Here is a 27,490-nt window from a genome sequence, read left to right on the forward strand (position 1 = left end):
TGATGGGATGAGCTCCCATTGCTTTGTCCCAGCTCCTGCCAACCTAGCAGTTCGAAAGCATGCCAGTGCAAGTAGATAAATAGGTACCACTGCAACGGGAAGGTAAACGGCATTTCTGTGTGCTCTGGTTTATGTCATGGTGTCCCATTGCACCAGAAGTGGTTTAGTCATGCTGGCCACATGACCCAGAAAGATGTCTGTGGTCAAACACTGGCTCCCTCAACCCCATGGTTACCTTTGACTGGACTTAACTGTCCAGGGGTCCTTTACCTTTACCTTAGGATGAAAACATTCCTCATCCCTGCCCCTTTAACAAAAAACCATAAATGAAGCCAGCATCCCACCAGGCATCGATGAAATGTGACATCCTCATGCAAAAATCCCTGACTGAGGTGGACAAAAAAGAGAGAAAAAAGCAGTGGAATGTTTGGATGCATCCTGTAAAGCCACACAGCTTTTGTTTTCTGCCTCTCCAGCAAAAACAGGACATCTCCCTCCCTTTGCTTTGGACTGGGTCTCGCACAATTGAAACAGACAGAGAGAAAGAAAGCCCCAAAATGCTGACAGGATGGAAACACCGAGGTTGAGAAGGTGGGGCCATTGGATTTTATTTAGTCTACTGCATCTAGCTAGGGTTTTAGAATCCTAAACGACACAGAGGCAGGTCAGTCCTCGAATGTTGTGGCGAGAGAGCTGAGCTCATCCCCTTCCTTTCCATTCCCACTCCAAGAAACATCGCGCCGTCAAACTGGAAAGAGAAAGGGACTGGCAAAGGGTATCTCTGGGCCCGCACACATCCCCCCAGGCTGCCATGTACAGGAGCAGCTACCTGCGCGAAGTTCGCAAGGAGAAGTATGAGAGGTCGGATGCTTTCGAAGAGCTGCCCCAGTCACCCGAGTTTGGCAGCTTCGCCCAAACTCAGGGCCTGGAGAACCTGCAAGAGCTCAACGAGCGCTTTGCCAACTACATCAACCGGGCCCGGGTCCTCGAGCAGCGCAACGCCATCTTCCGCAAGCAGCTTGAGACCTTTCAGCGCATGGATGAGCTGGCCGGGCTGGAAGAGGCTTTCGCAGCTCAGATCGACCTCAACCGCCAGCGGGTTCGTGAACTGGCCTCCGACAGAGCTAAGCTGGAGCGGGAAGAGAAAGATGCTCAGCGTATGCTGGATGAGTTCCGTAACAAGTAAGTTGGCTGTGGGTGAGAGGAGAGGGGAACACCTTGACGGAAACCAGAGTGCATGGAAACGGACGCGGGTGGCGCTGTGGTCTAAACCACTAAGCCTCTTGGGCTTGCCGATCAGAAGATTGGCGGTTCGAATCCCCACCACAGGATGAGCTCCCATTGCTTTGTCCTAGCTTCTGCCAACCTAGCAGTTCAAAAGCACACCAGTGCAAGTAGATAAATAGTTACCACTGCGGGGGGAAGGTAAACAGCATTTCCGTATGCTCTAGTGTTCCGTTGTGCCAGAAGCGGTTTAGTCATGCTGGCTACATGACCTGGAACTCTGTCTGTGGACAAACACTGGCTCCCTCGGTCTGAAAGCGAGATAAGCGCCGCAACCCCATAGTCGCCTTTGACTGGACTTAACTATCCAGGGGTCCTCTACCTTTACCTTTATAGAATAATGTGGTTGGAACCAGCTGCAATGCAGGCATCACAGCTAAAGAATCCCTGACAGAGGGCCATCCAATCTTTGCTTTAAAAACTTTAATGAGGGTTATTCTTAACGTTTAATTGGAATTTCCTTGCTTGCTATTTGAATACATTGATTCAAATGCTACCCTCTGTATTGGAGGCATAGATAAGGCTGCCTGTAGTTTTTGAAGAGAAGTAAACACACACACACACACACACACACACACACACACACACACACAGTAATCACTAGGTGGGGCCTGTGCATGTATTCATTTGGTGCTTGGCTACATTCTGAACCAATAGAGCCTCAGTTAGCATGTGGCTTAGTTTAGTTAGCATGTGGCTTAGATTAAGAGGATAGAAATGGAGATGAGGTGGACCACGTTCACCACCTTGAGTTCCTTGGAGCAAAGGTGGGTTAGAAATGCAATGAACAAACAAATGAATAATAAACCCACTACATGAATTGTTGGGGACCTGGTTCTGCAGGTTTAGAAGCCCCACTCTGCACTTGACATTGATCAGTGGGTAGCAGAACTCCAAGGACTGTCGCATTGAGAGTGCATGTCGTACGACAGTGTATAATTATTTTCGGGAAATAAATACTTGCACAACTTAGCGATCTTTAGGATGCCTTTATGGCAGGACTGGCGACACTTTTTCAGCAGTGCAACAGATGTGCCCCCCCCCAACTGCCCATGGTGTTACATTCCAGCCAGGCAAAAGCCAATGTTTTCTAACCCCCACCCCCATTTCTCTATCCTCGGTAAGGGAGAGACCTTATAACAGTTCAGAGGGCCAGATTGAGAAGTCGGAGGGCCACATTCAGTCCTTGATCCTGAGGTTCCCCATCCCTATTTTGTGAAGTATTTTGTTTACAGCCATGGTTTCCAACATGGGGGCGGGCGGCAATTTGAGAATGTGTTATTGACAGTTAATGGCCTTTTAGGCTTCCCCCACGTGAATAGGAGTTCATTTTTTGAATAATAAGAATTATATGTCACCGGGGGAGGGGGGGATCAGGATTTTAGAGATGCTTAGGTGGGGCATGGCCAAAAGCATCTTGGGAACCACTGGTCTACAGCAACAGTTGCCAGTTGATAATCTCAATCTTGCCTCCTGACACACATAAAATTGCCCTTCTTTCTTTTATGTTCTTTCATCCTGTTTCCCCCCCTCTTATGTACCTCACTGAAAACAAAGACTGGATTTTCAGTTGATCCACAGAAGTCCATGACAACTGACTAAATAACTGATAAAAAGATAACAAACTAATAACAGGGGTATAACAATTATTAGAAACACTGCCCCCCCATGATGATATTATACCTGGTTTTCAAAATGTTTTTGTTCTATCTTGTAATTTCTGTTATAATATTATCAATTTTTTTTCATCGTTATAAATGACAAATTATGACAAATTGTTTGTTTCTGCCATTATTCACTTTTACCTGGAAACAAAAAACAGCACATTGAGCCATTTACCCATTTCTTTTATTATCTTTATTATTTACATTTTCCTTTTTGCTTCTCTTTTTCCGTAGATATAAAAATGAATGTGAGTATCAGCAGATGTTGAAAACTACTCTTGAACGACTTAATAAGGTAAGTTCACAATATCAAAGGCTATCTGCTTCCCCTCAGCCAATGTTTCTTTCATCTGGTGTTCCTTGTTAGCAACCACGCCATGGGCACTGTTCAATAGCTGCTAGCAAAAATCAGGCAGTCACATGGCACAGGTATCACCATTCTGAAGTTGACATGCTTACTTGAGGTGTAACAAACTGCATTTTTCTAACAATACAGTGGTACCTCGGGTTGCATACGCTTCAGGTTACATACGCTGCATGTTACAGACTCCACTAACCCAGAAATATTACCTCAGGTTAAGAACTTTGCTTCAGGATGAGAACAGAAATCGTGCAGCGGCGGCGCAGTGGCAGCAGGAGGCCCCATTAGCTAAAGTGGTGCTTCAGGTTAAGAACAGTTTCAGGTTAAGAACAGACCTCCAGAACGAAATAAGTTATTAACCCAAGGTACCACTGTATTTAGTTTATTTATTTGAAAAATGCATAAACTGTCCTTTTTCCAAAAAAGGATTCTAGGGCAATATGCATAATAATAATAATAATAATACAGAAACAAACTACAAACCAACAATACAGTACAACAAAAATAAGAGGAATAAACTCATTCAGTAACGTAATCTGAAAATATCATCCTTTAAAATGCTTCATCAAATCAAAAACTTCTAACCTGGTGCTGAAAAGAATACAAATCTGACCCTGGGTGCACCTCTCTCAAGAGGCTATTCCATATTTGGAGCCACCACAAAGACCCACCTAACTTTTGTACATACATTATGTACTTCTGTTCTGAATATGAAGCAGAATGACCTTATGGTCATAGTGCACCATATGCTTGTTCAGAAGGAGGCGTTCCTTCAGTTATTGGGGCCTCAAGCCATTTTAAGCTTTAAAGGTAAGCACCACACCTTGAATTGGGCTGGGTCATGAACAGAAAGCTAATGTAGTTCATCTGGAACTCATGTTTCAGCCCATCGTTCAGCCTGGACACTGAGGTCCAGCTTCAAGGGCCTTCTGGCAGTTCCCTCCTTGCGAGAAGGGAGGTTACAGCGAACCAGGCAGAGGGCCTTCTCGGTAGTGGCGCCCGCCCTGTGGAATGCCCTCCCATCAGATGTCAAGGAAATAAACAACAACATGACTCTTAGAAAACATCTGAAGGCAACCCTGTACTGGGAAGCTTTTTAATGTTTAATGTTTTATCGTGTTTTTAATATTCTGTTGGGAGCCGTCCAGAGTGGCTGGGGAAACCCAGCCAGATAGACAGGATATAAATAAGTTGTTGTTGTTGTTGTTGTTGTTGTTGTTGTTTGACATGGCTCCATCTAGCTAAAGAAGCCAGAACTTTGGCAGCCAAATTCTGCACTGATTGGAGTTTCTAGATGCGTTTTGGCCCCACATATAACACAATATAGGAATCCAACCTGGATTATTGTAGCCAGGTGGGCTATTTCTACGCAGGGAAGGATGCAGCTGATAAACCAAGTAAAGCTGGCAGAAGATGCTCCAAGCCACTTAGGCATCTTGGGTCTCTAGTGATAATGTTGAGTCTTAAAAGAATTGCCCGCAAGCTGGGCGCCTCCTCCTTCAGAGGGAGCATCGGAAACCGCAAACTCACAGTGGTTCCATCTTGTTGGGACAGTTTATGAGTCTTCATCCCTCCCATTGCCCAGATACTAAACTAAGGCCAATTGAAGAAGGACTTGTGGATCCCACAAAAACAACCATGTAAGAACTGTGCAGGTATTATGAGGGCATGTGCATGCACACAGAGAAGCAAACACACACGCCTCCTTTAGAAAAGCATTGACTGAGCACCTTCTGGATATCTGAAGTTTCAGAAGAAAGGAAAAACTCTGTAGCAGATTACATCACAGGCAAGTTTGTACATCAGCCAGGGCCTATAAAATACTTTATCAGGACTGTCTGTTTAAGGAAAGGACCCAGTCTATATCTGTATAACACTAGGCTCTTGCACAAACCTAGTTTCCATGGCAAAAAACATAAAACCTCCTGAGAACAGATTCTTTTCAAATGAAATCTGAAATATGCTTTTTTGGATGGGGCGATAAGGTCTTGATACAGCAATGGACTTACCTGTAAAACATTGTTCTCCTTTGAGAAGAAATTCTAATATTAAAACAGCTGCTTTATCCTATTGGGCTATTTTCTTACTTATGGACTGAAAAAAATGGACCCTCTTTCCTACTTTGGATGGCTATTTTTTTTGCTTTTCATGCTTATCTTCCTATTGATGCTTTAGAGTGCCTTTTCTACCTCTTTGGCAGATAGATGCTCCTTCAGTTTAATTGAAATAATTACCAGCATTCTGTCAATTATATTCTGATGTGTTGCTCCCCTGATGTGTTGCCGTGTTCGTAACCGGAAAGTTACATATCCAGAGCGGTACGTAACTAGAGGGTCCACTGTATATATTATTATATTTTTAGCTTTTGTGATACAAGTGCCTCTTTAAAAGAGGTGACCCACAGCATGATTGCCAACCACCTTCCTCTCTTGATAATAAAGTGTTAAAAACAGTACAGCGTTAAATATTAAAAACTTCCCTGAACAGGGCTGCCTTCAGATGTCTTTTAAAGATAGGATAGCTGCTTATTTCCTTCACATCTGAAGGGAGGGTGTTCCACAGGCTGGGTGCCACTACCGAAAAGGCCCTCTGCCTGGTTCCCTGTAACCTCACTTCTCACAATGAGGGAACCGCCAGAAGGCCCTCGGTGCTGGATCGATCTCAGTGTCTGGGCTGAACGATGGGGGTGGAGACGCTCCTTCAGGTATACAGGACCGAGGCCGTTTAGGGCTTTAAAGGTCAGCACCAACACTTTGAATTGTGCTTGGAAACGTACTGGGAGCCAATGCAGATCTCTCAGAACTGGTGTTATACTGATGAACACCCAGCCCAAACCCCCTGATGATCTCTCCCAGCGGCTTCATATAGATATTAAAAAGCATGGGGGAGACGATGGAACACTGAGGCACCCCACAAGTGAGAGCTCAGGGGTCTGAACACTCATCCCCCAACACCACTTTCTGGACACGGCCCAGGATAAAGCAGTGGAACCACCGTATAACAGTGCCCCCAGCTCCCAGCCCCTCTAGACGGTCCAGAAGGATGTTATGGTTGATGGTGTCAAAGGCAGCTGAGAGATCCAGCAGAACTAGGAAACAGCTCTCACCATCTTAAAGAAAGTTTTCCACAGTCCAATCCCTCCTCCCCTTTGGCATTTATGTGCACATAAAACTCTCTTGACTCATCAGCTCTCCTCTGAACCCCATCACCCAAATAGCTGCTATGAGCAGTGCTGGTGTCAGACGTAGAGGTGCGATGGGGTTGTTGCGTTGCACAGGTGCCAACAGAGGGTAAAAGAAACATAACAATTAAATTGTGTATTGGACATGTGGCTGTGGTGACCAAGGGCTCATTTGCTTGCAGATGTAATTCAATCGAGGAAGTAAACACTTTCCTCTGACATAGGCTGACCTGTCACAAATTGTAAATATCAAATGGTTAATGCAATTCCCACGATGGCAGCTCGCAAGCAAGCCATTAGATGAAATTTGCTGCTAGAGAACATTTGTAGATCAGTCTGAATAAATATCAAAATTGCCCAAATGCATTTGTTCCCGGTGCATCTGCAAACACAAAAAGGAGTTGCACGGTTTAAATTAAAAATCAGTGGTACCAGCTCTTAGAAAGGGCAAAGCAATGAGTATATACTGTCACCTTTTTGAGAGGAAGATCACAAACACCTGGCTTCATTCGTGCACACAAATAGGATGGAAGCAAGCCTTCCAGCTTTTTCCCCCTACCTGCGCATCATACAAAACAGGTGCAGAATAGGCACTAGAAGGACAGGATATAAATCTCTCTCTAGCTGAAATAAGCTGTTTATGTTTTTGCTTGCAAATGTTCAGCTCTTCTTAAGCTGTTTTTTTTTCTTTTGAGAGGGGAGGAATGCTGCCTAATATATACATTTTTACAAAGCAATTTGCCCTAAACCAACACAGTTTCCCCTAAAACAGTATGTTATTGTCACTCATATGTAGATTCCTCAATATGTGTGCATTTTTCCACTTGGCTGGATAACTTCATTGCAAAATAATTGTAAAGGCTAGCTGACTGGGTGTGTGAGTTTTGCTTGGTTTTGTTGTGCAATTTATCCTTTTGCTGTATTTGAAGTAGTCTGAAGTACAACATCAAATTAATGGCCTTCTGTTAGCCCAGGGGTCAGCAACCCGCGGCTCCGGAGCCGCATGTGGCTCTTTTACACCTTTGCCGCGGCTCCGGGGCGGATACTAGCGAGGGAAGGAGGCGCATTGTGCGCCCCGACACTCCCCACTGTGGCGGACGCTGTACTGGCTGTGACGTCGCATGGGGGCGGTGCGTGCGTTAGTCACGCACCGTCCTGACGTCACCTTCCCGCCAGCTGTCAGATCGGAGGGCAGCGGTGCGCATGCAATGGTTTTGCGGCTCCCAGGTTTTTTTTTCTTCGGAAACAGGTCCAAGTGGCTCTTTTTGTCTTAAAGGTTGCAGACCCCTGTGTTAGCCAATATACTATTGAAATATTATTGATTGATTGATTGAATTTATATACCGCCCTCTACCTGGAGGTCTCAGTATCTGGGCAATGGGATGGACAAAGACTCAAACTGTCCTGACAAGATGGAAGCACTGTCAGTTTGTGGTTTCCGATGCCCCCTCTGAAGGAGGAGGTGCCCAGCTTGGGGGTGCTTTAAGACTTGGCATTATCACTAGAGACCCAAGAGGCCTCAGTGGCTTGGAGCATCTTCTACCAGCTTCACTTGGTGTTTTGTACTCAACGGTTTTTAAATACAATGAACTTAATTTTCCTGAAGGTCGAAATTCAGACATTTGTTGCATTTTAATTGGCTACACCGCATGCAATGAGACACCATTTAGTCACATCCATCACCTTTAGACTGGTGTATCAAGACTTTGTATGGGACGCAGGTGGCGCTGTGGGTTAAAGCCTCAGCGCCTAGGGCTTGCCGATCGAAAGGTCAGTGGTTCGAATCCCTGCGGCGGGGTGCGCTCCCGCTGCTCGGTCCCAGCGCCTGCCAACCTAGCAGTTCGAAAGCACCTCCGGGTGCAAGTAGATAAATAGGGACCGCTTACCAGCGGGAAGGTAAACGGCGTTTCCGTGTGCGGCTCTGGCTCTGGCTCTGGCCAGAGCAGCGATGTCACGCTGGCCACGTGACCCGGAAGTGTCTCCGGACAGCGCTGGCCCCTGGCCTCTTAAGTGAGATGGGCGCACAACCCCAGAGTCTGTCAAGACTGGCCCGTACGGGCAGGGGTACCTTTACCTTTACTATTAAGACTTTGAAGACCAGAGGTTGCAGCGGATTGTCTGCAGAAGAGCTGAAAGTGTTTTGCTTGGCTAGTTTGTTTCTGAGAATGTGGACTGGAAACAGTATCCCGAGGGACGCTCCTGAGTAGATTCAGAAATCAGGACTTGCCAATGAAAGGAAGCATTAATCAACAGCTCTGCAAACCTGTCCGGTTCCTGTCTTGTATCTACCGCTTGTGGGAAAGAATGTTGATTAATCACTTGCTGAAATCACCTTTTAGGACTAGGAGTCTGGGGAAAGTATTGCACAGAAACAATAATGCAAAGGGTCGGGGTCGGGGGAGAGACTCATGGGCCAATCTACTCTAGTCATGCTCAACTTCTCACAGGTCTGTGTGCTCCTGCACAGCAAGGATCAATGTATGGGGTGGCACAGCTGGCTACAGTGACACGGGAGACCCAGACTCCCCCTGAATCTTGCAAGACCTTACCTGCTCTTGTTTCGCCTTGTAGGATCTTGGGGAGAAGATGGAGCATCAGCCTTAAAAGGGTCTTGATGTTCACCAAACTAGGCCTTTGTTTCCCTCGGTGAGCTTGCAGGACCAGGCGTTTGGCTCCCCATATCTCAACTCATGCAAATAACAGACCAATAAGACTGGTTTTGGGATCAAAACAGGCCACAGCTTTATTGAATACAGATGAAAGAGGTTTGGCTTGGGCATGGGGCAATCTAAACACTTCTGGCCTCCCAGCCAGAAGTGGCGCGTGGTCAATCCAGTTCTGAAGTCTTACATCAAATAGGGTGACCCCCGCAGGGACTGCTGTCTAGGGGAGTGCCTTTGGTCCTGGCCCCGCCAGGGCATGTGGACTTGGCCACTCCCCCTGAATCCCTTTAAGGGGATACCCCAGTGTTAGGAGGGGCAAGCATAGACTACTACCTCCTCTTCATCCAAAACAATGCATTGCTCCAATGCCCAACCAGTTGTGATGACTGCTATGAGGTAGGCAAAACCACCGGGTTGGTGCCAGTTAGCCTGGTGGGCAAATTCCTATCCGGCCCCATAGAGAGTGGTGACCGCCGTAGCCACAGCAAAGTCACTGACTATCAGCTTAAACCGAAGGTGGGTGGGTGAGGGAACCCGGCGAAGGAACGAACAGGTAGTTCCCCAGGTGTGGGCAGCTTAAATGGGGCAAGAGGCGGATCTGAGGGAAGCCCCCTGGGCACAGCCCGCATCCCCAGACTGCATCCCCATTTGCCAAAGCAGGGTGCAGGCTTTGATAGGTGGAGGGGGCTTAAGCCCTCACCGCCTATCAGGGAGGGCACTGCTGTTCCAGTTCTCTCGCCGGGGCCCCAGTGAAGCCTCTGATACCCTGCAATGCTGCCACACTAAGAGGGGTGAGCAGACTTCCCCAGCAACCCTCACTTGGTTTAAAGTCTATCCCTGAAGCTTTACGTGGTCTCTGGTTTCTCATGGCTGGAGTACAGTTTGACTCTTCTTGATTGGCTCTTGGTTGTGAGGTGAGGTTGAGTAGTGTGAGATTCAAATGTCCGGCAGGCTTCCCTGTGCCTCTGGACTTTCCCCAGCTTCGAGCAGAGTATCGCAAACAGCGGTGTGTGCCTTGTGTGGGTGTAGAAATAACAGTCCATACACAGCTTCTTTCTAATCTAAGAAGCGGTTTATTTACAGCAGAGAAATAAATCATCCAGGAGGCATGGTTGACTCCCTCGGAGCACAAAACAAAAGTGTTCTGTCTCACATAACAAAGAACAATCTTCGTATGTGAGACTACCCCCCCCCAGTGGGCAGGACGCACTCTGAGCTATTAACACTGTAAGCTCTGGTTTTCCTCACAAGTAGGATACCGTTATGGGGTTCTGAGCTAATGCACCAGCACTTGGCCACAGCTTGGGCAGGTGGGGCCGAGCCTGCTGTTGTATATCTCAGGTTGCCAGCGCATGGCCCTCACCACACTGGGTCCTCTCTGCTGGTCAACTCTCAAAGTCATTCCTCTGTAGGTGTGCTGGGATGCGTCCCCCCCCCCCAACAGAACACCTAGGTTCGAAACAGAAAACAGACCTATGCTATGATGCAATTCCAAGCCTACTTACATTGCTGCAACCAATGAAATTATGGCCTCTTTTAACTCAAGCATCTGTTTTGGTCTGATGGTTACCCAGCCTTTTGTTTTGGGATCACCTTGATGCGCCTGCACCACAAATCACAAGCACTGAATCCAGATATATGTGAGTGCTCGCATTCTGATCCACATCACAAGATGGATGTGGCTAGATTGATGGGTCTAGAATGAGTTTCGCTATGTGGCTACAGAAGAAGCAACTGTCAGAGATGCTGTTGCTCTGTATGTGGCTTTCTTTTGCTGAAAGGGGTGTTGGTTCATGAGAAGAAACAGGGAGGGAACCGCCCAAAGGCCCTCAAAGCTGGACCTCAAAGCTGAATGATGGGGGTGGAGACGATCCTTCAGGTATACAGGACCGAGGCCATTTAGGGCTTTAAAGGTCAGCACCAACACTTTGAATTGTGCTTGGAAATGTACCGGCAGCCAATGTAGGTCTTTCAGGACCAGTGTTATATGGTCTCGGCGGACACTCCCAACCACCAGTCTAGCTGCCGCATTCTGGATTAATGGCAGTTTCTGGGTCACCTTCAAAGGTAGCCCCACATAGAGCACATTGCGGTAGTCCAAGCGGGAGATAAGCAAAGCATGCACCACTCTGGCGAGACAGTCTGTGGGCAGGTAGGGTCTCAGCCTGCATACCAGATGGAGCTGGTAGACAGCTGCCCTGGACACAGAATTGACCTGTGCCTCCATGGACAGCTGTGATTCCAAAATGACTCCTAGGTTGCGCACCTGGTCCTACAGGGGCACAGTTACCCCATTCAGGACCAGGGAGTCCTCTATACCTGTCTGCTCCCTGTTTTCAAAAACAGTACTTCTGTCTTGTCAGGATTCAACCTTAATGTGTTAGCCGCCATCCATCCTCCAACCGCCTCCAGACAGGACCTTCACCACCTTCACTGGTTCTGATTTAAAAGAAAGGTAGAGCTGGGTATCATCCGCATACTGATGGACACCCAGCCCAAACCCCCTGATGATCTCTCCCAGCGGCTTCATATAGATGTTCATATAGTGCCAGTGGGCTGATGAGCACACTGTTTTGCTGCTGATTCATATCTCAAAAAGTCATAGAAAAGAATGCAGAAGTGTTGAGCAAATGGCTGGTCGCTGGCTTAGAATGTTCTGGTTGTGGTCTGTATTAATCTCATTTGCTCACAGTGCAGATAACAAGGCCCAGAGCAAAAGCCCATGCTAAGTTTTTATCTTTATCATTCCTGGCACATCAGCAGACCTGGCCAGTTCTGCATTCCATGATATAATGGAAAGAGCAAACATCTACACATTTTTGAACAGCACAGCAGACGCTTTGGATTAGTTTATTGGGCCATGTCACAAAAGCAGTTCTCTTTGAATGGCTCCCCATCACATGTCCTTGCCAGGAATGTCACTGTTTTGCAACCCCTAAATATAGTGGTTCTGTCTGAGCACTGGCAGCTGAGCGTTTGAGGCAGATAGCACATCTTGGGCCAATGTTTGCTGCATGTGATTGGCTGTGCATATGTAAAACTGGAACACTCATTGATGGGTTGATTTTACTTACACGCAACTGTGCCCAAAGCGGTTCACAGCAAACATTCAAAACATTAAAACAGGGAACATTGGAAATATAAATATACAAATACAGAACGTGTCGGTAAAGTCAAAATAACAAAAAGAAATGCTTTTATTACAGGAAGCCGATGAAGCTTTGCTGTGTAATCTGGAACTACAGATTGAATCACAGTTCTTGCAGGATGATGTTAATGCTGCAAAGGACAGATACAAAAAGGTAATTTCTGTGAACTAACAGGGGAGCTTTGATTTCTTCTTAGTTTTCTTTGCTTGCCAAGAAGTGCAGACAACAGAGAGTAGGCTCTAGACCTCTGGCTGACAAGGGACCTTCAGCCAATGAACAAAGTTCTATCTCCCATTTTCTTCCCCCTCTATTTATGGCACCTTCATAGCAGATTAAAAGTCATAGTGGGATGATATAGTGGAAGTTGATCTACCTTCTGGTGCTACAGAGCTGTGGCTATGAACAGAAAATCTTGGGGGAGAAACCCTAGTGGGGGGACCCCAAAACAAGCCAATGGGGACTATGAATGGTCAGTGGCCAAAGAATGCAAGATGACTGTTGAAGGAGGGGAGTAGAAAACCAGAAGGATGGATCTCTGAACAGGAGGTGCAATGTTTTGTTGCAGGTCTCACTTGTCTAGAACAATTCCTTATTTACCTAGGATGGATCTAACAACGGGGGGGGGGGGGATTGAGTTGAGAGGGGAGTCCCTCGAATGTAGATCCTGCCTTTGATTCTTTCAAACGTAAATCATTTTGCTCTGCCACAGAACCTCATGGAAATACAGACCTACGTCAGTATTTTACAGCAAATCATGCAAACGACTCCTCGCGTATCCATCATCACAGCTGGAGCCAGCGAGGTAAGTGTTTTATTTCACCGACAATGTTTGTAGCGAAGGATCCAATTTTCAAATAGTAGTAAAAGGGTAAAAGCATGAGGGAGTGATTGAGGATTGGTGAAGCAACATTTGGAGGATTACATGGGTATTCTTGGCGGGCAACCATTGCTGTTCTTTTTAAAATAAATTTTATTTTTGCATTTTCTGTTTTACATAAAATAATGAATTAAATACATCAACATATAATCCCTTTTGACTCCCCCGCCCCCAGTTGTGGATCTTAATGTAATGATTTTCCCTTCTGCATTTCTTTCATAACTCTGTTTTTATAAATCCTTTGTCAAACCAGAGCTTAAATTTTCACTACAAGTTTTCCGTCAACCCTAATAATGTACGCAATTGTTTACAATAGCATTTTCAAACAAATTATAGACTTTCCCCATTCTTTATTAACGACCTCCTCTTCCTGGTTTCTCATCCTGTACATTTTGCCATCTCGGCATAATTCATCAATTCTGTCTGCCATTCTTCTTTAGTCGGAGTTGTACCATCTTTCCATTTCTGCGCTAAGAGAGTCCATGTAGCCGTGGTCGTGTACATAAATAGTTTTGTCTGCTCCTTCAGGATCTCTGGTCCTACAATACCTAAAAGAAAAGCTTCTGGTTTGTTAAAATATTGTATATGTATATTGCTGTGCTTTGATCTCAGCGTTATCGTCTCTCCCTGCCCTCATCTCCCCTCTGAGTTGAGCTTGCAAACGGACAGCTTCCACCCAGTGGCGGAGGAAGGGGGTGTGGTGGGGGCGGTCCACCACAGGTGTCATCCCTGGGGGGGTGACATTGCTGCCCCACCTCCTGGGACACTTGTCATGGGCGGCGCCCCCTGGGACACTAGCCCCACCCCACAGGGTGGCTAGCCACGCCCCCAGGTGCCGGAGCAGCTAGCTCCACTTCTGCTTCCACCATTTTGAGGAAGTGACACACAACCAATGTCTCCCAAACCACACCCACCAGCTCCCATCTTTTCCATACAAAAATCAGGTTGATGCAATCCGCATGCCACACCTATGAACATATTGGGGATCCATCTGGATCTTTTACAAAAGTTAGATTTTTTGTGGTAGAAGAAGAAGTGGTGCGTGCGTACACTATTCTGAAACACGAGCTGCATAATGGCAACGTTGTGTGGCGGCATGCAAAAAAAATCAAATTCAAATCCAAAAGAACGACAAGACGGAAATGGCAAATGGCAAGCTTGGAAAGGCCCAAAGCTTGCATTACTTGGCTTCACCTACTGTTGGCCTCTCTGCCTTCCACCTTATGAGTCTGAAGGGACGTTTGCCACCCCTGTTCATGACAGAATGATGGAGATCATAGCCAAACAACTTCTTGCAGGGATGGATCAATTATCTGAAGCAAGGGTTCTCAGATATGTGAACGCCCTTGCTCAAATTATGGGGCCTCTCTTATGCTGAGTGACCCATCTGCCACAGGGAAGGAATTTTTGGCTTATTTATTTGTATCCCCCCTTTTCTCCAAGGAGTTCAAGATGGTGCATGTGGTTCTCCCTCTTTCTCCTTCATCCTCACAGCAACCTTGTGAGGTAGGTTAGGCTGAGAGACAGTGACTGGTCCAGGCCACCCTGTGAGTTTCATGGCTGTGTGGGGACCAGAATCCCTGTCTCCCAGGTCAGTCTGTCCAGCACTCAAATTACTGCACCATACACAGGAAGTGAGTAGCAGCAAAGGAGGAGTTGTGGCATTTTCTTTTTTCTTTTTCTTTTCTTTTTTTCAAGACATTGTCAATCAGTCAAATATCCCTCCTAGGTTTCCCAAGGGATGGATACAAATGACTGGAAATAAGGCAGTTCCGTGCATCTAAATATGTCTTTCCGTGAAATCAACCTAGTTCTGTTTCACTTTCCAAGAGCTGCCCTTAGAAATCCTGTCATTATTTCTTGCTTGTACATTAATGGTCTTTTGCTATTCATCATTTCACCACAATGTGTATCCCTTCAAATCAAGTGCAATTTCTGAAAACCGCATGACTTTGATAGCATTCCTGCTGGAAGCACTTGGCCTAGTCGTGCTTTTTTCATGTCCCTTTCCATGCATAATCAGAATTTCGGTGCTACTTGCACACAATCTGATTCCCCCGCGCAACCCTCCCTCTTTCTGCTTTCATCTTAGGAGAAGCTGATAACTGAGAGGAGGATACCGATTCTTCAAAGCCAGTTAGAAGAATACAAGAGCATCCTATGCCAGCTCCAGGCTCAGAAAATGAAACTGCAGACTGAGGTACTTCCCCCAGAAATACAGTTGTGTTAGGCCTGTGTACACACTCCTGTTTAAACCACTGAGCCTCTTGGGCTTGCAGATCAGAAGGTCGGCGGTTCAAATCCCCGCAATGGGGTGAGCTCCCTTTGCTCTGTCCCAGCTTCTGCCAACCTAGCAGTTCAAAAGCACACCAGTGCAAGTAGATAAATAGGTACCACTATGGCAGGAAGGAAAACGCCGTTTTAGTGCACTCTGACTTCCATTACGGTGTTCTGTTGTGCCAGAAGCAGTTTAGTCATGCTGGCCACATGACCCGGAAAGCTGTTTGTGGACAAACGCCGGATCCCTCGGCCTGAAAGCAAGATGAGCGCCGCACCCCATAGTCGCTTTCTACTTGACTTAACTGTCCAGGAGTCCTTTACCTTTTTACCTACACACTCCTGTTTACTCTGCATCCAATATGCCCCAAAACTGTTTTGGGAACCTGTGTACACACGCTGTTAGCCACAACAAACCATGTCTATCCTGTGGTTTCTTATGAAATACTGTGTTTTCATGCATTCCCCCGCCTCCAAGCTAGCTTTGATTCAAGCCAATAATTTGCACACCATCTAGGATAATTCTGCATCGGTTTGCAAGCTGACAGTTTGGTTGTGTTTGACATTTTAACACAGCTGCCTTCACAGGCAAGAGTTAAAGAGCTAAATTCACAGGATTTCTCCAGGTAGATTTTTTGACCCAAAGAGCCCGGTGACATTCTCATCAAAGAGAGATGGGAGGTATAATAAAATTTTAACTTCTCCAGCCTCTGTCAGGAGTGCTCTTGTTCAGAACTGTACTTGGTCCACAGTGTGGATGAATGAGTTCAGTATCTTTAGTCAAGGCCCCAGTGGAACAATCTACCAAAGTCAATAGCTAATATGGGGTCAGGGGGAAATTATCATGTCAAGTGATACATTATTCCTTTCATCCTCCTCCCCACTTTCTCAGCAGATAAATGATCCTGCAAAATGGGGGGGGGGGCGTATTCAGCCCAGCTTTAATGTGAAATGCTTTCAACACTTTGAAGCACTACACTAGTGGCCAAAATTGTGGAAACCTTCTGGGAAAAGTGTATTTCTGAGGTTTGATGGCTCACAACACCACTTCTTTTTGGAGTAATACCATAAAATTATATATCAATGTATATCAATGGAAAGATAATTTAATGAAGAATGTAATGCAACTAAGTTTGTTCAGTTATCTGTATTCTATAAAAAGGAAACACAACTTGCTTAGGTTGATATGCAGTAGCTTTTCTTCATTCGAATGTAGCCAGTGAGTGTGAGTGTTTAGAGAGTACAGTGGTACCTCGGGTTGCATACGCTTCAGGTTACAGACGCTTCAGGTTACAGACTCCGTTAACCCAGAAATATTGCTTCAGGTTAAGAACTTTGCTTCAGGATGAGAACAGAAATTGTGCTCTGGCGGCACGGCGGCAGCAGGAGGCCCCATTAGCTAAAGTGGTGCTTCAGGTTAAGAACAGTTTCAGGTTAAGTACGAACCTCCGGAACGAATTAAGTACTTAACCCGAGGTACCACTGTATATTAAAAAGTTAACTCATTTAGTTAGCTCATGCATTCATATCCAGTCAAACATATGCATTTGTTGCCACACATACGTATATGTGCAAGGAAGGAAAACCTACAAGTGGTTCACTATCAGGGCAACTGGATTTAACCCAGTTCTCCCAATGGAGGGATGTAAAAACTGGAGTCCCCCAAGTATTGGTCTGGGAACCTTGCTTCTTAACTTGCTCATAAATTATCTAGGGTTAGCAATGAGCAGTGAGGCAGCCAGGTTTGCGGATGATACCAAATTGTTCATGACATTCAAAACAAAGAGGTACTGAATTGCAAGGAACTCCAAATTGTTCTCTCCAAACTTGGTGAGCAGGTAATAAAATGTAAAAGACAATTCAATGTAAGCAAGTGTAAAGTGATGCAAAAAACCCCACACCCCCTCATTTCACACATACATACAGTCACAGAGTCTGAATTGGTGGGGACTGACCAGAATAGCTGTCAACATTTCCCTTTTTTAAAGGGGAATTCCCTTATTCCGAATAGGATTACTCACAAGAAAAGGGAAAAGTTGACAGCTATGCTGACCAGCAGTGAGACTCGAGGGTCATATTGCATAGTCCGATGAATATACTTACTCAGGGTGCAGCAGCTGCGAAAAAGGCAAATGCCATGCTAGGGATTGTTGTGAAATACCATATTTTTCACTCTATAAGACGCACTTCCCCCTCCTAAAAAGTGAGGGGAAATGTGTGTGTGTGTCTTATGGAGCGAATGCAGGCGGGAAGCTCTTCTCAGTGCTCCCTTTCACAAGCCGCGTGGAGCGTGTGTGTGGCGCTTGTGGGCTTTTCCCCGAGGAGGGAGAAGGGACTGACGGGCCATGTCAGTCCCTTCCCCCACCTCCCGAAAAAGCCCCCAAGATCCGCACTCCCTTTAAAGAGCTGCCCGGAGCGTGTGTGCGGCTCTTGGGGGCTTTTCCCCGAGGAGGAAGAAGGGCAGCCCTTTAAAGAGCTGCACAGAGCATGTGTGTGGCTCTTGGGGGCTTTTCCCTGAGGAGGGACAGTGATGGGCTGCCCTTCTCCCTCCTCGGGGAAAAGCCTGCAAGCGCTGCACACATGCTCCATGCGGCTCATGAAAGGGAGTGCTGAGCAGAGCCTGGGATGCATACAGGCTCTGCTCAGTGCTCCCTTTAAAGAATATTTTTTTTCTTGCATTCCCCCTCTAAAAACTAGGTGTGTCTTATGGTCAGGTGCGACTTATGGAGCGAAAAATACGGTAGATTGAAAATAAAAATAATGTGTATGGTGTGGCCACACTTTGGATATTGTGTACTTTTCTGGTTGCCTCACTTGAAAATGATACAGTGGTGCCTCGCAAGACGATATTAATTCGTTCTGTGAGTTTTTTCGTCTTGCGATTTTTTCATCTTGCGAAGCACGGACTTTGGAAAAGCTTCAAAAATCACCAAAGTCTTCAAAAACCTCAAAAAAGGCTACCACACCGCGTGCTATGAGTTGCTCCTCAAAGTGAATGCACGGTTTTAAGAAAAAGGAAACAAACTTGCAAGACGTTTTTGTCTTGCGAAGCAAGCCCATAGGAAAATCCGTCTTGCGAAGCAACTCAAAAAACGAAAAACTCTTTCATTTTGCGAGTTTTTCGTCTTTCGAGGCATTCGTCTTGCAAGGTACCACTGTATTGTAGAGCTGGGGGAGGGGGGAGTTCAGAAAAGGGCTGCCAAAAAAGATGGAGGAGATGGAGCAACTATCCCCTATGAGGAAAGTTTACAGGCATTTGGGGCTTTTAAATTTAGAGAAAATGTGAGTAAGAGGAAACGTTATAAAAGTGTATAAAATTATGTGTGGTGTAGAAAAAGGGGATGGAGAAAAGTCCCTTCCCCCATCATACTAGAACTCTGGGACATCCAATTGTGCTGAATGTTCAAGACAGACAAAATAAAGTACTTATTCATCTAGTGCGCAATTAAACTACGGAATTTGCTCTGACCAGAGGGAATGATGGCCACCAACTTGAATGGCTTGAAAAGAGGTTAAACAAATTGATAGGGCTATCAGTGGCTTTTTGCTAAGATGGCTGTGCTCTGCCTCCACCATGCTTTTCGTACACCAGTTTTGGGGGAATCACAAGTGATTGTGCTCCCGCTTGTGGTCTCCTCGTTGGCATCCGGCCGACAACTATGAAAACCAAATGTCAGGCTAGATTTGGCAAGACTGTTCTTCTGTTCTTATGAGCTACGAGGGTCCTTTGTTTTTCGTTTGTGGGGGGTTTCTTTTTTTTGGGGGGGGGGTACTCAGCCTCATCCAGCTCTTCAAGTCTGGTGTTTGAAAACATATTCCAAGGTTTTAAGGAGGTACACCTTAAAGTGAAATTAAAGGTGATTTCATCTATAATGTACTCTTCAAGGCTACCTGAGTGGTGCCAATAGAACCTTTTTAAATAATAATAATAATAATAATAATAATAATAATAATAATAATAATGTGTTCTTGGAGCAATAAGAAAGGAATAAAATGTGTTCACATCAGGCATAGTCTTTGCTTTTCAAGTGATTGATCGCCACCTGGTGGCAAATTTATATTCCACAAAAATGCTTTTTGGCGAAGAATTCTTGCTTCACCAGATCGTCACGTAACCTAATCTGCAAAATGCTTGCTTCCTCACCTGTCCGTGTCTCTGAAATTAACTGTCGTTTTTGCAGTCAGATCAAATCACTGCGTTCTAGAGTTTGCTTTGTTACCCGTGTTTTCATCAGAACGACATGTGGCAAAGTTTTGCAACGAAACTCAAACATAACCTGTCTAGTGTAAATAGGCAAAGCACAGCCCCTGGCTTAAAGTCAGTGAACTTATGACTGAAACAGGCCGACCGTGACCAGCTGAGAGGGTACCAGTGCAAAGTTTTCCAGGGGATAAATGCTCAAAGTCCTCTTTCATTTCGATTTTTTTTTTTTAAACAGACAACAATGCTGGAACAGGCTATTAAAAACACCCAGGAAAGCTATGACGATGAGATTCAGTTGTACAATGAGCAGATCGACACTCTGAGAAAGGGCATCGAAGATGCTGAGAGGACCTTGGAAAAATACACCAACGACTGCCGCCAGCTCTCCATTTATAAGCAGTCTCTGGAGAGTGAACTTGAGCGCTACAAACGTATTATTGAAAATGAAGAAAGCAGGTGAGAGATTTGGGGGGCGCTGGAGATGTTCATGGGTTCAGTGTATTGCTGTGTCTTTAAGAAGCCTCTTTCAAACCAACCAACAAACCAAAAATGACATTTGAAGTTTCCTATGAAATTGGTGGTACCTGGGTTAATATTAACACCAAAGCAGAACCGGTCCTGCTATTAGGCAGTGTTAGGCGGCTGCCTCATAGAGATGATACAAAGAGCAATGGGCAGAGCTACATGTAGCATGTGCTTGAAAGGTAGAGGGACCCCTGACTGTTAGGTCCAGTTGTGGACGACTCTGGAGTTGCAGCGCTCATCTCACTTTACTGGCTGAGGGAGCCGGCATACAGCTTCCAGGTCATGTGGCCAGCATGACTAAGCTGCTTCTGGCGAACTAGAGTAGCGCACGGAAACGCCATTTACCTTCCCGCTGGAGTGGTACCTATTTATCTACTTGCACTTTGACATGCTTTCGAACTGCTAGGTTGGCAGGCGCTGGGTAAAAGGTAAAGGACCCCTGGACGATTAAGTCCAGTCAAAGACAACTATGAGGTTGTGGTGCTCATCTCCCTTTCAGGCCGAGGGATCTGGTGTTTGTCCACAGACAGCTTTCTGGGTCATGTGGCCAGCATGACTAAACCGCTTCTGGCACAATGGAACACAGTGACAGAGACCAGAGCGCACAGAAACGCCGTTTACCTTATCTATTTATCTACTTGCACTGGCGTGCTTTTGAACTGCTAGGTTGGCAGGAGCTGGGACCGAGCAACGGGAGCTCACCCCATCACGGGGATTCGAACCGCCAACCTTCTGATCGGCAAGCCCAAGAGGCTCAGTGGTTTAGACCACAGCGTCACCCGCATCCCATGTGCTTTACCATTAACACATCCACAGACTGCTTCCCTCAGGTGTGCAGTCAACTTCTGTGTGCAGAATGGTATTCCATGAGATCTATTCAAAATAAGTGAGGGTTGCCATATTTCGAAGAGCAAAAAAGAGGACACATTTGCGGATTTCTACTTTCAACTATTTCTACTTTCTACTATTTGCGGATTTCTACTTTCAAAAGGGACGCGGGTGGCGCTGTGGGTAAAAGCCTCAGCGCCTAGGGCTTGCCGATCGAAAGGTCGGCGGTTCGAATCCCTGTGGCGGGGTGCGCTCCCGCTGCTCGGTCCCAGCGCCTGCCAACCTAGCAGTTCGAAAGCACCTCCGGGTGCAAGTAGATAAATAGGGACCGCTTACCAGCGGGAAGGTAAACGGCGTTTCCGTGTGCGGCTCTGGCTCTGGCTCTGGCCAGAGCAGCAATGTCACGCTGGCCACGTGACCCGGAAGTGTCTCCGGACAGCGCTGGCCCCCGGCCTCTTGAGTGAGATGGGCGCACAACCCCAGAGTCTGTCAAAACTGGCCCGTACGGGCAGGGGTACCTTTACCTTTACCTTTACTTACTTTCAACTATGGATTGCTATGCCGAGACTCTAATTTTACATACCCATGAAAAAGAGGACATGTCTGGGGAAAAGAGGACATGGTGGCAACCCTAAAATAAGTAGGACTGCTTCTGTAACCCGTGAAATATTGCTGTGATTAAAGCATCCTCCTCTGTTTCTAATAATTCTAGCCAGCAAGGTGCTCAGGGAAGTGGGCATTGGAGAATGTGATGTCATAATACTCTCCATGTATTCAGCTTGAGGCAACACAAAAGAATAAAAATATGTTATTTGGAAGATGCCCATACATTTTGCAGAGAAATAAAGATCCATAATTATGCAGATGCTGTACTTGTTTTGTTTGATTTGCATAGCCTTCATTCTTTTTCAATGCATTATTTCACAAGGCATTTATTATAACTCGTTTCCCTCTGTTCCAGGTTGAATTCTGCCATTGTTGGAACCCCCGTGACACTATTTACACAAAGCTACAAAACCACACAGACCACAGCTCTTGGAAGGAAAGGTAATGACCTAAGGCTAGGATGGGGAAGGAATTAGATTCAGGTGCCTTTCAGGGCAAGCCTATTATTATTATTTAAGATTTATTTAAGATTTTCAGTTTTATACATTTCAATAATTTTAAAATCATTTTAACATTTCAAAACTCTTTTTTTAATGATATTTATTAAAATTTAACAATAAAAACATACACAAACAAAAAACAAAAATAAACAAGTATAATTTCCATCCTAATTTTCTTAAACCTAATTTCCCCGACCTCCTCACACCTCCCCCTTCTGTATTCCAATTTCATTATCTAATCAGCAAATCCCTTCCCTTAGTTCCCATATTTTTTAATAATTTTATTCTTTCTCCATAATCAACACCCCTGAAAAACACATAGTTTTTAAACCCATGTCAGTTCTAACCTTCATTAATTTTATATTTATTAAGATAGTCTTTAAATTTCTTCCAATCTTCTTCCACTGTCTCTTTCTCCGATTCTGCCAGTCATCTCTGCCAGTCCCATGTAGTCTGTCATCTTCATCTGCCATTCTTCCAGAGTGGGTAGATCTGGTGTCTTCCAATACTTTGCAATAAGTATCCTTGCTGCTGTTGTAGCATACATAAAAAACATTCTATCCTTCTTTAACACCACATGGCTAACCATACCCAGGAGAAAGGCCTCTGGTTTCTTCAAGAAGGTATATTTAAATACCTTTTTCATTTCATTATATATCATTTCCCAGAAAGCCTTAATCCTTGGGCATGTCCACCAGAGGTGAAAAAATGTACCTTCATTTTCTTTACATTTCCAACATTTATTGTCTGATAAGTGGTAAATTTTTGCAAGCTTGACTGGGGTCATGTACCACCTATAGATCATTTTCATAATATTCTCTCTCAAGGCGTTACACGCCGTAAATTTCATACCGGTGGTCCACAACATTTCCCAGTCAGCAAACATAATGTTATGCCCAACATCTTGTGCCCACTTAATCATAGCTGATTTAACCGTTTCATCCTGTGTATTCCATTTCAGCAGCAAGTTATACATTTTTGACAAGCTCTTAGTTTTGGATTCTAACAGCTCTGTTTCCAATTTTGACTTTTCCATCTGAAAACCATTTTTCCTATCCAACTTATAAACCTCCATTATTTGATAATAGTGAAGCCAATCGCGCACTTTATCTTTTAAATTCTCAAAACTCTGCAATTTCCACTTGTTATCCTCCTGTTCCAAGATTTCACAATATTTTGGCCATTTAGACTCCGTATTGAGCTTTTTCAATGCCTTTTAACATTTCAAAACTCAACTTCCTTCCCCCTCTTTCTGCGGTTTTTAAAATTTGTTTTTAATATCTTCAACATATCCAGATTAACTTAATTTACTCATTTATTCATCTACTTTAAATATATACTCTTATATAACTGCAGGCTATCACAATAATCCTGCCAATGTTCCTATCTGTTCACAGTTTATTTGTAAATATTCCATAAAACACTTCCATTTTTTATATATAAAAAAGTTTGTTTTCTTGATTTCTTATTTTTCTGGTAAGTTTCATCATTTCTGCATATTTTGTGTCCATTCTTCTTTTTCTGGGACTTCTTCTTCTTTCCATTTTTGGGCAAGTAACATTCCTGCCGCTGTAGTCACATACATGACTAAATTTCTATACAGTTAGGGTGGTTCTGTCCCTATAATTTCCAAAGTCAGGGCAAACCTATTTAATGGAGTTACCCTCTCACAGTTCCCCAAATCTCTACCCCCTCACTGCACATGCATTAAACAAACTGCTGAGCATGACAATTGCCTTGGATTTTTATGTATGTAGGAAGATGCATATTTATGTATAGTGCAATGAATGCTTTTGCTATTTGAAATGACGACTGAAAATTATTACGGCCTCAGCCCAGTATATCTGAAGGAGCGTCTCCACCCCCATTGTTCAGCCCAGACACTGAAGTCCAGCTCCGAGGGCCTTCTGGTGGTTACAGGGAACCAAGCAGAGGACCTTTTCAGTAGTAGTAGCCTGCCTTGTGGAACGCCCTCCCATCAGATGTCAAGGAAATAAACAACTATCTGACTTTTAGAAGACATCTGAAGGCAGCCCAGTTTAGGGAAGTTTTTAATGTCTGATGTTTTATCGTGTTTTTAATATTCTGTTGGGAGCCGTCCAGAGTGGCTAGGGAAACCCAGCCAGATGGGCAGGGTATAAATAATAAATTATTATCATTATCTTCTGTTGGATCTCACACAATGGATATGTCCGTTTCCCCTCCTTTCCCCATCTCCACAGACATTACGTTGGTTGCTCAAGACATCACCAGTGCAAAGACCAGACAAAGAAGTCTGCCGAAGAAGATCTCAAGGAGGAAGGAGATCACCGCTAAAGACCTCGCCAATGGTGCTCCATCGGAAAAAATGTATGACCGGCCTTTGGAAGGCCTTGATCATGATCAGCTGGATTTCAAGCATGAGGGATTAATGATCAGAAGTGAACACAGGCAGGATGAAGTTGAAGACGTGGAGCAAGAGAGGGCTGCAGAGGATGTGCCTGATGGAGCACAGATAAGCAAAGCTTTTGATAAACTGTGCAACATAGTGAGAGAGAGGATCAGATGCTACCAGAGACCAGAACCCAAAAGCGACTTCTATACTAAAGGGCGGTATGTACTTGTCACCGGAGAGGGGTGTTATGATGACCCCTGCTTCTACTCTTCACCCATCCCTTCTGGAGGTGGAATCACTGTCTCTGACAGCGAAGGTACGATGCCCAGTGGAGGTGTTGCAGAACCAATATCAGAGCTACCAGAACCTCTTGAGAGCGATAAAGGTGAACTCGAAGCCCAAGAAACACATGAGGGGCCCAAGATGCCGGAAGACCCGAAATATGAGTATAAACCAGAAGAAGACAAAGCAAAGGAAGATGTCTTTGAACAGTGGGGGAAGCCTGAAGGGAAACACGAAGAGCCAGCAAAACAGCCGGGGATCGAGGAACATGGGCCAATGACCCCAATGGGTCCGAGTGACCGAACTGAAGCAGGCGTATACATAGGCAAGGAGTATGGCAGGGCAGGTAGCCTCTCTTTCAAGGAGCTGAGCCCACCAAGCACCGTGAGTTACGAGAAAGTGGAAGTGGTGGAATCCATCGAGAAATTCTCAGACGACAAAATTCAGACGTACGAAGAAACCGCCATGATTGTGGAGACCATGATTGAGAAGACCAACAAGAAGAAGCAGGGAGACAAAAGCTCTTAATGAGCATCTCCGAAGCAGCCAGATTATCCAGCTGTCAGTCATTAATGTGGTGTGCTCCTCAAGGCTTCTTGCTTCATAAAGTTATCACTAATAAGGTCAATGGAACTATTTCAGAGTGAGTGGGTTTGAGGACTGTAGCCTAAAGGCTATATTTTGCTTGAGTTCTTCCCAACCTCTTTCCATCTTTGGATGGAACGATAAAAATAGTGGGTTTTGTTGCTTGGAATGAAGCTGGCTTGTCCATTAACAGCAAAATATTGAATTACATTGCTACACTTCTGAGATCTTAAACCTGATTCATGAATTACCTGCTCTGGTGCCATCTGCTTAGAACAGACCCAATTATTAGCCATGGTGGTGAAACATGTACACTGCCAGTTGCACAATGACTTCTCATGCTAACCCTCAACAACAAGAATGGCTCTAACCACAGGAGAAGACAGACACACCACAGAGGTGTGAACCCCAAACAACTGGGTCTATTTAACTACCACTGCCACCCAGGTCCTAAACAGTCATTTTGAATTTAGGTCTAGTACTTTTAATTTCAAGCCAAGTCGCCCCCAATTCAGTAAGGGAGAACTAACTGTATCAAGATGGTTATAATCAAAATGTATAATCAAGGTGCCCACCTAGACTCCAGTGAAGTGGATAAATGCAAGGGATGCAGTGAGGCAAGCACAGCCTCTTCTATGGGTGCCACCAGACTTTTGCAACTGATCTGCACTGGGGCCAGTGTCCTCAGTGTCATGGCATCTGTGTGATTGTGTCAAATGTCATTATTGGAATCAATTAACTTCCCTACTGAAGTGTTTCTTGTGCCATACTGATATCTGTCTTTCTAATTATATGGTACTCCAGCTACGTACGATAGATGGGGACATGTAGCTGAGTTTAATTTAATAAATATTTTGCCTTCCATAGACAGTGTTTTTCAGAGGATGGGTGTTGACATTTAACCACAAAAGGCAGATTTTTTTTTTTTTTGGGGGGGGGGGGGTTCATTGAAACTTATTAAAGCCACAACTAGGCTTCAAACGGACTTTGTAAATGTTGTTAAGAGACACCTAAAATGTAATCACTGGATGTGAATAGAGATGTAATACATTCAGAGGAAGGGGACCAGGCTCCTCTTTTTTTCTAGGAGAGGGGCACTCAATATTTTCATCTTTAGATTGGGGGGGGGGTCATACAAACAAGACTAACTTATATGTACATCAAACTAGACTCAGATAGATTCACAGCCCTGGCCCAGAGATGTTCTCACACAATATTGACGATGATGCCCCCTCACTGAGCAAAGAATTGATGCTATGAGCTGTGAAGGGAGAAGGGAAATTGGATTCAGTTCTTCCTCCTACCTCTTACCTGCCGAACACTTAGACAGTATCAATGGACTGTTCAGCAGCAATGATGCAGGAACATCTCTTGCCTACAGGTGGGTACTAAATGTAGGATTCTTACCAGTGCAAGCATCATGAGTCAGTGCTTTTGGGAAGCTGCTGAGGTCCTGATCCAACATAACACAGCTGTAACAACTGGATTGCGACATGTAGCAGTGCAAGGATTAGGTTCCTATTTCTCTGTGTAATGGTGAAAGGATTGGGTCCTCCTGGCAGCACAAGCAAACCTTGGGGGTCCACTCTGGTGTGGACACTGTGCCATGCTGCCACTTACAGCAGTGACTGCTTTTGAGTTTGAGTTGAGTTGAGTAGTTCAAAACAGCTTGTGTGTCCTCCGGATGTGTGAGGTGAAAGCTGAAGAGTCCTGTGCCTAGAGATAAGTTCTCACTGGAGGCAAAGTGCTGTGCACACCATTTGGGGTGAATTATGGGGCACAAGGGGCAAAATGGGGCAATAGCTTCACATGGCAGTTCTCAAACGGTGGATCCAATTTCACCAGGGAATATGTAAGCAAGTTGCTGGCAATAAATATAGGAAACTGCCACATATAATCCATCTAGATCAGCCTTGTCTACACAATGACTGGCAGTGGCTCTCCATGGTTTCAAATAGGGAATCTTTCCCAGCCCTTTCTGGAGATGTCAGGGATTGGGACCATCTGTATGCAAAACAAGTTCTCTATCACTGAGCAATCACCCTTCCCATGGAGCTAAGGAGCCTTCTGTCAGCAAGTAAAATCGACAGATGGGCCCTGGCTCCTGAGCAGACAAAACGGTTGTGATGA

At 45.1% G+C, this 27,490-nt stretch overlaps 1 protein-coding gene across 1 annotated transcript; it reads left to right on the top strand.

Moving 5' to 3' along the window:
* The first annotated feature begins 662 nt into the window (after positions 1-662).
* BFSP1 (beaded filament structural protein 1) lies at positions 663-26,436 on the top strand. Its single transcript, XM_079969855.1, has 8 exons — positions 663-1,182; positions 3,183-3,243; positions 12,360-12,455; positions 13,012-13,104; positions 15,272-15,379; positions 19,896-20,116; positions 21,975-22,060; positions 24,342-26,436. The coding sequence occupies exons 1-8, from the start codon at positions 812-814 to the stop codon at positions 25,301-25,303; spliced, it is 1,998 nt and encodes a 665-aa protein (XP_079825981.1). The 5' UTR covers positions 663-811; the 3' UTR covers positions 25,304-26,436.
* The last annotated feature ends 1,054 nt before the right edge of the window (positions 26,437-27,490 follow it).

This window comes from Podarcis cretensis (genome assembly GCF_951804945.1).
Source record: "Podarcis cretensis genome assembly, chromosome: 3".
Taxonomy (NCBI): domain Eukaryota; kingdom Metazoa; phylum Chordata; class Lepidosauria; order Squamata; family Lacertidae; genus Podarcis; species Podarcis cretensis.

What these genes read in the sequence shown, in the direction of transcription:
- BFSP1 (XM_079969855.1), top strand. Translation starts at nt 812, where the DNA reads ATGTACAGGAGCAGCTACCTGCGCGAAGTTCGCAAGGAGAAGTATGAG. An exon ending in CAAAGGACAGATACAAAAAG is followed by an intron (nt 12,456 to 13,011) that starts GTAATTTCTGTG and finishes GCTCTGCCACAG; the next exon opens with AACCTCATGGAAATACAGAC. An exon ending in ATTGAAAATGAAGAAAGCAG is followed by an intron (nt 20,117 to 21,974) that starts GTGAGAGATTTG and finishes CCTCTGTTCCAG; the next exon opens with GTTGAATTCTGCCATTGTTG.